The sequence below is a fragment of the Aythya ferina genome, assembly GCF_964211825.1.
Source record: "Aythya ferina genome assembly, chromosome: Z".
Lineage (NCBI taxonomy): Eukaryota > Metazoa > Chordata > Aves > Anseriformes > Anatidae > Aythya > Aythya ferina.
The window spans coordinates 34245358-34257801 of record NC_140299.1 but is presented as its reverse complement, the minus strand read 5'-3'; the positions used below and the strand labels follow the sequence as shown (position 1 = coordinate 34257801).

General features: G+C 41.1%; 1 protein-coding gene across 14 annotated transcripts in view; it reads left to right on the top strand.

Moving 5' to 3' along the window:
• The window catches only part of NFIB (nuclear factor I B), a 191257-nt gene that overhangs the window by 118121 nt on the left and 60692 nt on the right, over nt 1-12444 (top strand). For all 14 annotated transcript variants that reach the window (XR_014686895.1, XM_084503142.1, XM_084503138.1 and 11 more), the window contains exons 4-6: nt 2296-2364; nt 6436-6556; nt 9626-9744. Coding sequence is in view for 13 of the 14 variants with exons in the window: in XM_084503142.1 (XP_084359268.1) it covers nt 2296-2364; nt 6436-6556; nt 9626-9744 (309 nt within the window). In the remaining variant the exon portion in view is untranslated. The remainder of the gene's footprint in view (nt 1-2295; nt 2365-6435; nt 6557-9625; nt 9745-12444) is intronic.

Genomic DNA, 12444 nt, shown 5'->3' with positions numbered 1-12444 from the left:
CCATCAACAACACCTGCTGTGATGAGGTGGTAAATAGTGGTACCACTCAGTGGCAGAATATTTTTCCTGCTCCCATTTCATTATTACAAGGACAGAAACATGCTATATCACTCTTTAAGCTATGTAGGTGTCCTCAGTGTTAACAGTAAGAAAAACTGAAAATTCTTGAGACAGAACTGAATACTCTGTGCATGTGTGCAGATGAACACATATACATGTCTGCTTCTATAGATAAAAAAAATATATATATTATATATATATAATATATATTATATATATATATATATTATTTTATATATATATATAAAATCCTACGTGTGCTTTTTTTTTTTTTTTTTTTTTTTTTTTTTTTTTTTTTAATGTAATGAGCCTTAGGACTTATTGTACTCAATGGTAGCTCAACTAATCTACACTTGGGTGAAGGTCCTCTCAAGTCAGCCTAACTTGAATCTAGAGAAGTTGTACTTCAAAGTAGAGGTTTTTGGATAGGCAGCACAGAAGTTCAGTTTGTCTTGTTAACCACCTTCAGAGCTGTCTGCACATTTGTACACTGGCTTTAAGCCACATTTCACTTTCAGGCCAACTAAAAACATAAAATTAATTTTTTCTTGGAAATCTTCTTTTCAGTGCTTTAGACTGTGCCCGATTAAGAAAATACAGAAGGTAAAGTTTTCCATTGTCAGAGGAATTACTATGCTTTGTCCAGTTCATCCATTCTTAGGTTAAAAATAAGAAGTGAGGAAGAAAGGAAAATGAAACATTATTCTTACTGTAATTTTTTATTTTTAATGGTACGGGTGTGACAAACAGAAAACATGAAGAAAAGGTGCAAGGGAATGTAGAAGATGAAAGGAAAATGTTCTAATTTCTTAGAAATAAGAAAAGAAAAAGCAGTAGATGTGAAGAGAAGCTGTAAAAAATGAGAGCAAGAGGAATGTGAGAGAAAGTAAAGAGGGAGAGGGAGAAATCCACAGAACTACTGGTGGAAATAAAGACATGCATAGATATCATATGAGTGATGATGACTAGAAGATGAAGAGATAATGGCATTGGCATGGCATCATTCAGAATGATCACACAGACCCATGGCTCTCTGCATACCCTCTGCATTTCCTCCTCTGATGGCTTTTCAGACGGGGAAGACTGACACTGGCTTGTATATCTAGAAGCACAACAGAGATGTCAGGAAAGGCTGACATATATAATAAATGTACTCAGGATGTGATGTACAGTAATGTACACATATAATAAATATACACAGGATTTTTCAGCCTGAGTTGCCAGGTGTATTATTTATACCCAGACAGGTAAATAATATCAGAGGTGCTGGGTGTAGAGGCTCTGTGGGCTAGTAAGAAGGAAAAGAGGAAGAACAACAAGCAACACTTGGTGCACCTTCCCTCAGCATGTCTGTTAGAGCAGCAATGTGTGCAAAGTATGGATCCAAATAATTCTGTTGGCAAATGGGCAACTTTGTTGTCTGTAAAGGCTATGATGTCATGTAATCTCAAATTCGGTCAAGTCAGTTTATGCAGTAGTTATCAGTGTGAGAATTCCACTAGAAACATGGGCTTCTCTGCTCCCTTTTAATAAGTAGTTACACTACTGGGATACTTATTGATTATTAGTGATATTAATGGTTCTTTCACTGCAGTGTTCCAAAATATGCTCAAACTTGAAGGCGATGAAAGTATATCATACACAATTATCTTGGAATGAGTAAACAGAGGCCAAAACAATAAAGCGTGGTTTCTTATATGTAGATTTGTATGTAGATATAATTCAGCACCCCACTCAACTAGCAGTCTGTTTTGTCCAGTTCTGTCTTTTATTGGAAACAACAATAAAATCCTCATCTGACTCAGAGGTGATGATTTTGTAACTAAGGTGGTAGCGGAAAGTTACTATCAACAGAGACAAAATGTGTTTACAGAAATGTATGCCAGGACAGGACTGTTGTATTTGCCAGCCACTACAGTTCTTAGTTCAATGTTGATTTAAAAATTGAGATACTAATAAAAGAAACAAATTTTTAGGCAGTTTATGGATGGTTAACTAGGGACACAGTGTACTGTTTGTTAGTTTTCATGTGCGCATCGGCAGATTGCTTTACCACAGCTCCTCAAAACTTTAGCACCTCTGCTTGATTTTCAGCTCTCATTTGATCCCAATTTCAGTGTACTTTTGTCTGCATATTATAGTTTTAGGACTGTTGATGCTGTTGTTAGCTTGTGTATAAATGTATCTATAGATATTTGTTAATATTCTCACTCTACAAATTGTGATCTTTTTCAGTGTACCTTGAGGACAGTTTTGTAAAATCTGGAGTGTTCAATGTGTCAGAACTTGTGAGGGTGTCCAGAAGTAAGTTCACATTTACTTTTAATCATTTCCAAACCAAGCAAAGAATTCTTTCTGGATCTCAGTATTTGTTTGCTTTATTTGTTCTTCTTTTTTTTCTTTTTCCCCAAGATAAGATGTGTAGGAAATGCCTATAACCACTCAGGATTTTCATAACTTTGACCACAGCATTACAGTGCATCTTGCAAGCATTTATAATTAAACACACAAAAGTCTTCTTTTGTTTCTTCATTATTTAAGGCTGGAACCAATTTGTTAGGTGTCCCCCTGCACATTAATGGATTCATATGCTAGTAAACTATGATAGATAATCAAATTTTATTTGTTAGACTTCCAGCTTTTTAACGTTGCACAGCACATCCTTGGACTCTGCTAAACCATATGATTATTCTTTTAGGTTTTTGGATTTACAGCACTTGAAAGATGCTACAAGTGGACCCTCCATAGTGAGGATAGAAATGATGATTAACAATGTATTGTATTTCTTTTACATGTGGCAGTGGTTGTAACTGAATTTCTGAATACATTGGCTTGTTTTGGCATCAGAAGAGTTATGCACACAAATATTTGATAATAAAAAACAAAGAATATGCTGTAATAGCATGGAATAAACACAATGCAGAACTTCATTTAACATTGCTTCCTGAACACTTCTTTCTGCACTGTTAAATTATTTCTGTTAAGACTTACTTAAGAAGTGAACAAATATACTTGAAAGTTATAGCTGGAAGTGTCTGCAGTGATAACACCAACATTATAACAACTGAATGGTCCAGGAAATTCTCTTTTCTGATGAGAGGACAAAAACAGTGAGACAGAAGTCTCCAAAATTCTCTGTCCAAACATTATACAGAAGCTAGTTCATGCCAGCACATGATGCTTGATGGATTCATTGAATTTAAGATGTGAGTGTAATTTCATTTGCCATGGTCAGAAATTAGCATTCAGCAATAAAAATCAAGTTAAATCCTTCAGGAAAATACTGAGCATTGTCATGCTGCAGTGGTAATACTCGTCTCGTCTCGTCTCGTCTCGTCTCGTCTCGTCTCGTCTCGTCTCGTCTCTTCTCTTCTCTTCTCTTCTCTTCTCTTCTCTTCTCTTCTCTTCTCTTCTCTTCTCTTCTCTTCTCTTCTCTTCTCTTCTCTTCTCTTCTCTTCTCTTCTCTTCTCTTCTCTTCTCTTCTCTTCTCTTCTCTTCTCTTCTCTTCTCTTCTCCTCTCTTCTCCTCTCTTCTCCTCTCTTCTCCTCTCTTCTCCTCTCTTCTCCTCTCCTCGAGTCTCCTCGAGTCTCCTCTCCTCGAGTCTCCTCTCCTCTCCTCTCCTCTCCTCGAGTCTCCTCTCCTCTCCTCTCCTCTCCTCTCCTCTCCTCTCCTCTCCTCTCCTCTCCTCTCCTCTCCTCTCCTCTCCTCTCCTCTCCTCTCCTCTCCTCTCCTCTCCTCTCCTCTCCTCTCCTCTCCTCTCCTCTCCTCTCCTCTCCTCTCCTCTCCTCGAGTCTCCTCTCCTCTCCTCTCCTCTCCTCTCCTCTCCTCTCCTCTCCTCTCCTCTCCTCTCCTCTCCTCTCCTCTCCTCTCCTCTCCTCTCCTCTCCTCTCCTCTCCTCTCCTCTCCTCTCCTCTCCTCTCCTCTCCTCTCCTCTCCTCTCCTCTCCTCTCCTCTCCTCTCCTCTCCTCGAGTCTCCTCTCCTCGAGTCTCCTCTCCTCGAGTCTCCTCTCCTCGAGTCTCCTCTCCTCTCCTCGAGTCTCCTCTCCTCTCCTCTCCTCTCCTCTCCTCTCCTCTCCTCTCCTCTCCTCTCCTCTCCTCTCCTCTCCTCTCCTCTCCTCTCCTCTCCTCTCCTCTCCTCTCCTCTCCTCTCCTCTCCTCTCCTCTCCTCTCCTCTCCTCTCCTCTCCTCTCCTCTCCTCTCCTCTCCTCTCCTCTCCTCTCCTCTCCTCTCCTCTCCTCTCCTCTCCTCTCCTCTCCTCTCCTCTCCTCTCCTCTCCTCTCCTCTCCTCGAGTCTCCTCGAGTCTCCTCTCCTCTCCTCGAGTCTCCTCTCCTCTCCTCGAGTCTCCTCTCCTCTCCTCGAGTCTCCTCTCCTCTCCTCTCCTCTCCTCTCCTCTCCTCTCCTCTCCTCTCCTCTCCTCTCCTCTCCTCTCCTCTCCTCTCCTCTCCTCTCCTCTCCTCTCCTCTCCTCTCCTCTCCTCTCCTCTCCTCTCCTCTCCTCTCCTCTCCTCTCCTCTCCTCTCCTCTCCTCTCCTCTCCTCTCCTCTCCTCTCCTCTCCTCTCCTCTCCTCGAGTCTCCTCTCCTCGAGTCTCCTCTCCTCGAGTCTCCTCTCCTCTCCTCGAGTCTCCTCTCCTCTCCTCGAGTCTCCTCTCCTCTCCTCGAGTCTCCTCTCCTCTCCTCGAGTCTCCTCTCCTCTCCTCTCCTCTCCTCTCCTCTCCTCTCCTCTCCTCTCCTCTCCTCTCCTCTCCTCTCCTCTCCTCTCCTCTCCTCTCCTCTCCTCTCCTCTCCTCTCCTCTCCTCTCCTCTCCTCTCCTCTCCTCTCCTCTCCTCTCCTCTCCTCTCCTCTCCTCTCCTCTCCTCTCCTCTCCTCTCCTCGAGTCTCCTCTCCTCTCCTCGAGTCTCCTCTCCTCGAGTCTCCTCTCCTCGAGTCTCCTCTCCTCGAGTCTCCTCGAGTCTCCTCTCCTCTCCTCGAGTCTCCTCTCCTCGAGTCTCCTCTCCTCGAGTCTCCTCTCCTCGAGTCTCCTCTCCTCTCCTCGAGTCTCCTCTCCTCTCCTCGAGTCTCCTCTCCTCGAGTCTCCTCTCCTCGAGTCTCCTCGAGTCTCCTCGAGTCTCCTCGAGTCTCCTCTCCTCTCCTCGAGTCTCCTCTCCTCGAGTCTCCTCTCCTCGAGTCTCCTCTCCTCTCCTCTCCTCGAGTCTCCTCTCCTCGAGTCTCCTCGAGTCTCCTCGAGTCTCCTCTCCTCTCCTCGAGTCTCCTCTCCTCGAGTCTCCTCTCCTCTCCTCGAGTCTCCTCTCCTCGAGTCTCCTCGAGTCTCCTTGAGTCTCCTCTCCTCGAGTCTCCTCTCCTCGAGTCTCCTCTCCTCTCCTCGAGTCTCCTCTCTTCTCAAGTCTCTTCTTTTTCTTTTATTATTTTCTTCTCACACCCCTCCCCCTAATTTGTTTGCTAAAGATATGGCTTTTATTTTTTGGGGGGAGGCTGAGGATGTAGTTAAATATATTTTAAAGTATTGGGCCATTCAGATTAAAAAAAAAAAAAAAAAAAGAATCAATATTGCAGTTACCTTATGAAATCATACCTGCTGAAGCTGTTATACATGATATACTTCTAATAATAAGTTTTAAAGCATGTGGTTTCTGTGGGATTTCTTACCATGCATTTGTTTAACCTCAAGCCGCAACAGTGTTGTACTATAACTGTCAGGAAAAATAAATGCCTTCAGATATATTACACAACATGCAATTATTCTTTTAAGTGCCAAAGGTAGTTAAAATGCACAATTCACAGACAGGGAACAAAGGTAAGTATACCACAACATGTAACATATAATTTATTCTTGAAATGCTAAAATGTATGGTTCACAGGCTCTATAGGGAGAACTGAGTAAATGTGTGTTTGTGTGTAGGTGTATATATGCAGAGAAGTATCTAAGGCTCTGGATAAAAGAAAAAGGGACATGGTACAACGTGTGTCCCCAGGTTTGTTCTTTCCAGTTATTTTATTTATTTCACAAAGACTGTTAGCTCTCTGTATAAGCCCTTCCTTACTCACTGTAAAAGTCCATCTTCAAAAGTTTTAACTTTGTGCCATTGTTTATATTATCTTCACATTGATGATTACAGGTTGTCTGCTATAAAACAATCATATACAACACATGCATTATATATGCATAACTTCTTAAGGATTTCTAGGGACTGGGGAAGGTAATTCATTTTTTAGATAGATAAACATTGATAAAACTTGTCTGTACTTGGTTTCTGCAACAGGCAGAAAATTAGAAACATGTAGCAACATCTTGATTTTTTTCCTGGTGTTAAAAATGAAAAGATGGCTAAAAAGATAGACAAAAATCTCTGACTCTTTATAATGATATGTTTTTCAGCACCTATAACCCAAGGAACTGGAGTGAACTTCCCAATTGGAGAACTTCCGAGCCAGCCATATTACCATGATATGAATTCGGGTGTAAATCTACAGAGGTCCTTATCCTCTCCACCAAGCAGGTAAAAAACTTGAAAAAGGTACTACTGTGAAACAGAGTGGGACAAGCAGTACACAAATACTGTAAACAGCCGAGTTTCCTCTGATTTTGTGAGGTAGGCTACTTATGCAGGTTAACCTAAGTTATGTAGAGATATATATGTTAAAAATAGTCATTTGAAGTGGCATTTATTACTATAATTATAATTATTATTATAATTGCTGTTGATATTAAAGATGACAGCAGCTTGTGACACTAAATCATCTGCCAAGAGAAGAGCTACATATCTTGGCGCTGCTGCTGAGCTGCAGGCATGTTGAGCAGCCTGGCACTGGCCAGAAGTGCTTGGTGCCACCAGGTGGTTCCAGGCACAAAGGCCACCTTTGAAGGCTTGGACTTCTGTCCTGAAAGCTGTGTTGTGACAGATACTGCTTCTAGTGAAAAGGGCATTAGGGTAGGTACATAAAGCAAAGGGAGTCAAATACAAAGGTGTCTGTATCCTTAAGCATCACCCCAGCTCATGAAAGTGTGTTTCCTGCCTCACAAGATGTGTGTCCCAGCATAGTGGGGATGAGGACGAGCATGTGAGATTGTCACAGGCATTCTGATTTTTCTTAGCGATCTCAGTGTTTGTTCTGAGAAACCCACTTCTTCCTTGCTTCAGCATATATCCTTCTGACACTGAGAAGAACAGAGTTCCTTACCTCAGGAACAGCTGGCAGACCCACAGAGGTGAAGAAACTGGTCTGCCCTCCTCTTGGCTCCCAGATAATTTACTGTCCACCCCCTGGGGCTCCCTGTTTGTCTGAAGCTGTTTGCTACGAAATCAAGTACTGCAGGATTGCTCACAGAATCACAGAATCGTGGAATGGCTTGGGTTGGAAGGGACTTTAAAGACTACCCAGTTCCAGCCCCCCTGCTGTGGGCAAGGACACCCTCCACTACACCAGGTTGCTCAAAGCCCTATCCAGCCTGGCCTTGGATGTTTTCAGGGATGGGGCATCCACAGCTTCTCTGGGCAGCCTGTTTCAGTGTTCCAGTACCTCACCACCCTCTGAGTGAAGAATAATTTCTCCTTGTATCTGTTCTAAATCTACTTCTACTTTTTTTTTTTTTTTTTTTTTTTTTTTTTTTTTTTTAGGTTAAAGCCATTACTTTTCATATCTCTACACTCCCAGACAAAGTCCCTCCCCAGATCTCCTGTAGACCCCTTTAGGTACTGGAAGGCGGCTATCAGGTCTCCCCAGAGCCTTCTCTTCTTGAGGTCGATCAATCCCAACTCTCTCAGCCTGTCTTTGTAGGAAAGGTGCTCCAGCTATCATCTTCATGGCTCCCTCTGGACTTGCTGGACTTGGTGAGGGGTCTGGAGAACAAGTCTTATGAGAAGCGGCTGAGGGAGCTGGGGTTGTTCAGCCTGGAGAAAAGGTGGCTCAGGGGCGACTGTATCGCTCTCTATAGGTACATTAAAGGAGGCTGTAGTGAGGTGGGGACTGGTCTATTCTCCCACATGCCTGGTGACAGGACAAGGGGGAGTGGGCTAAAGTTGTGCCAGAGTAGGTTTAGGCTGGATCTTAGGAAGAACTTCTTTACCGAAAGGGTTGTTAGGCATTGGAATAGGCTGTCCAGGGAAGTGGTTGGGTCACCATCCCTGGAGGTCTTTAAAAGACATTTAGATGTAGAGCTTAGTGATATGGTTTAGTGAAGGACTTGTTAGTGTTAGGTCAGAGGTTGGACTCAGTGATCTTGGAGGTCTCTTCCAACCTAGATGGTTCTGTGATTCTGTGATTCTGCTCTAATACTTTCATATTCTTCTTGTGCTGGGGGCCCCAGAGCTGAATGCAGTGTTCCAGGTGGGGTCTCATGAGAGCAGAGCAGAGTGGGAGAAACACCTCCCTCAACCTGCTAGCCACAGTAAGGTTAGGTCACACTAGATCATCTCCTAGGTTTCTGCACTCCAAGGACTCTGGAACTGTCTGTGCAGTGGGACAGGACAGAAGGACTGTCACAAGACTGAGGTGCAATTCCAGCAGTGCCTGTTGCTTCTGAGTTATTGAGCTCATATTCTGCCATTTAATTCCATTGTCATTGTATTTTCACCTAGTACATTTAAAAAACTATTGATTCTCAGAGTGTATAATGATGATAATGATAAAATAGAAGAAGAAGAAGAAGAAGAAGAAGAAGAAGAAGAAGAAGAAGAAGAAGAAGAAGAAGAAGAAGAAGAAGAAGAAGAAGAAGAAGAAGAAGAAGAAGAAGAAGAAGAAGAAGAAGAAGAAGAAGAAGAAGAAGAAGAAGAAGATCAGAAAAACAAGAAGAACAAGAAGAACAAGAAGGAGGAGGAGGAGGAGAAGACCATTAAATCTTTCATTCTAGTTTTCTTTGACAGTCTACATAGCAATATCAGTATGTACATATATTGTTACAAAGAACCTTGAATTCCCTTTACTTTATGGAAGCACTAACTCTTTTTATATAGTGACATGAAATGTGAGCCTTTTGTTTTCAATTATATTCATCTAAAACGAAAAGTCTTTCTTTCAAGTTATACCTCTTTGAAAAGCTTAGGATTTTGACCTGGTAGAATACAGTGAACTACATTTTTTCCCTTACTAGCACACACAGAAAGGTTTCTGGTTTACCTTGACTTTGTTAGTTAATCTTTTCCAGGACTTTCCATTGCTTCTATGGTTTCTGTGCAGATTTAAAATTCTCATGATATACAACCTTTCAGTGGTAGGTTACAGGAACTGTTTTTGTTGTTGTTGTTTTATTTTTGTTTTTGTTTTGTTTTCTTTTCTTTCATTTTGTCAGATGAATTCTGGTAGAATTAGAACAATTATGTCTTTTATATGTTACATAATCATCTCTGAGGTATTGTCGTGTGAAAAAATCAAGCACATACCTGAATTACATATTATTACATAACATGTTCTATGGCAGTTAGCAAAAGATCTAAAATCTGCTTTTTTTGTGCTTTATATGCCTGAATTGCTTTTTATCAATTTTCTTGTTGTTGTTAAAATCTAAATAGCTTATATAACACTACTAGCTGCATATCATTCTCATGACCAAATCTTACATTACTTAACAGCAAAAGGCCCAAAACTATCTCCATAGATGAGAATATGGAGCCAAGCCCGACAGGAGACTTTTATCCCTCTCCAAATTCACCAGCTGCGGGGAGTCGGACATGGCATGAAAGAGATCAAGGTGAGTAGTATGGGACTGTTTTACCTCCAAGTATATTCAAATATACAATAAATCTCTGCATCCATCTTACTATTACTGCAATAAAGTAATGGGTTTTTAGAATAATTATTATTTTTTCTGTGAAATATGTGTACTTGCTGGTTTTGTAAATGTAGTATAAACAAACACAGAATTTTTCCATCTGGTGTTTGCCTTGTCTATTGTTTGTGAAGATGTGTTATAAGTGAGGTACTTGATACTGTGTAAGCTGTAATCATCCCAACACGATTTTGATTAAAACAATTTAAGTGAGGAACAAAACATCTCCATACAGTGGTTAATACAGTAGTAGTCTATTCAGTTTTTTTTTTACCATGATGCAGACTTCTGTATGTGTGTTTTGTCTACACTCTGTGACTCAGGATAGGTCCAATAGGCCCCCAAGAAGCCCCAGCATATCTCTGGGGGACTATATCCATATGCTAAAGGGTGTTGATAAATCCTGTGCTGTGTGTTGGGTTATCAGAAGTGAGGAACATGTTTGTTCAGAGATGAAAATGATGACTGTCAAAACAGTAAAGTGAACTGTCATAACACTCACTTATAAAGCTTGCTGCTTTATAAACCTTGATGTCAGTGTCTTTCCCATCACCTTTGTGATGTGAAAACTTATTTAAACTTACATGTATCTGAACACTGTACTGGTTAATGTATCCTGTGGCTGAGATGCTGTAGCTCTTTGGACAATCTGTGAAAATGTGCATCACAGTATGTAAAAGTGAAATAGAGAAGATATGCAGCTGCTTCCTTTGCCGATCTTCTGTTGTTTGCCCTCCTTTTCATCATGCTAACTTTTGGTCTCAGTTCTTCAGTGCAGATCAATCCTCCGGGCTTCCCTCATTTTTGTATTGATTTCGGCCTTTGGTTGTTTGTTTGTTTTATTTTTAGGTTATTGTTGAGATTTCTCTTACATCTATGTGTGCAAGGTAGCATGTGCTCAGTATTTGATTTAGTTGCTTTTTATTTTCACATTTTGGTTACAGCTGGTCCACTTTTAATATGCTTCTTCCTACTCTGACCTGCGTTCTCATCACTAGGCTGTTATTCTCACACAGTTTGCTTGTCTTTTTTATCCTTCTTCTTCTTCTCTTTTTTTTTTTTTTTTTTTCTTCCATGATTTTTATTTTCCTTTTGGAGGTTCTTTCTTACTTTTAGCTGTTTGCAGCATTCACTGTTGAATTTTGAAAAAAATCTTGCCTATAGCTGGGAATAGCTAAACTTAAGAACAACAAAACAGCAGATTTGTCGGCTAGAGTGTTTTCTCCTTGTGCAAGATATTCTCCTCCTTCACTGAAGTATTCTCTGCATATCCCACTTGTGAAGTGGTATCCCTTTGTGCTTCTGCATGAGCTGTAGGAATTTCCAAGAAGTGCAGTGGTGCATGGACAGCTGACGGAGCATTTCACAGATGATATCTATGGTTCCTCTTCTCAACTGTTTTTTAGCTCTAAGATCATTTTGCTTGCACATAACTTTGCTCTGTGAATGCTGAATTTGTTCACTTTTACCTGCTTGTTTCATTTTGCATTTATCAGCAGTGAACAATGTTATTGTTCAGTTTGCTTAAGTGTATTTATAATGAACCTTTACTTAATTTCTGTGACAGTGGGTAGCTAGATTTCTGGACTGAAACAACCTTTGACTCTATGTTTACAAAGACAAGTGGGAAAAAAAGCACTTCAGGCAGTGTATATTATTTTTGCTCACTCAAATTTACATTCCTTACTGAGTGTCCTCTTCTGCAGTACTGCTGGGCATAGTGGAACTTTATCAGATCCCTGGTAGTGAGGTTGTCTTAGAGGCAATATGAGTGTCTTCCATTCCTGTGAAGGCACAGGTAGGCCACTGTCCAGTCTGAAAAAGATCATACTGAAGGAAACATAAACATTTTTGTTTTTTGTTTGGCTCCAGACAGTTTCTGAGGTTATCCTACTGCTCCAGGAAACATCGTAAAATAGTTCAAAATACCTACCCTTGGTAACTGGTCTCATGTGTAGTAGGCATGGAGCAGCAACTGGTATATTTCTTCTATTTCCAGTATGACAGATGCTTGATACTGTTCTGATGATAGCACATATCTGTGTAAAGCTCCTTTCAAAGTCAGAGGTCTTATCAGAGTATGACATTTGTGAAAACTTACATTCTGTTTTCCTATGCCTGTTAGTGCAAAGAAAATTTTGGAGGGGTTCCCTAGGCCAGAGAATTCACTGGTGCTTCCTCCTTTTCTCCCAAGGAAGGAGGGAGATCTCCATTTCATTTGAAGCTAGGCATAAATGAAAAAAAAAGAAGACATTTGGAACTATAATTGTGATCAACCCATGTCAATTGGGGATGTAGTCCCAAAAGACACTTTTTCCAGGCATCCCATAAAGGTCATCAACACTAGAAAAAGAAATTGAGCCACACATGTAGTACCTACAAATGATAATATGCAGAGCTATTGTGGTTTTGGGTCAATAGCTTCTGTTTCACTGTAATGCAATGTTAACTTTTCTAGGAGAAATAAAATCAGAAACACTATTAATTGTGGAATGCTTTGGGTGGGAAGGAATATTAAAGATTATCTAATTCGACCCCCCCTGCCATGGGCAGGGATACCTTCCACTACTACAAGTTGCTCATAGCCCCATCTAACCTGGCCTTGAACACTTCCAGGGGTGG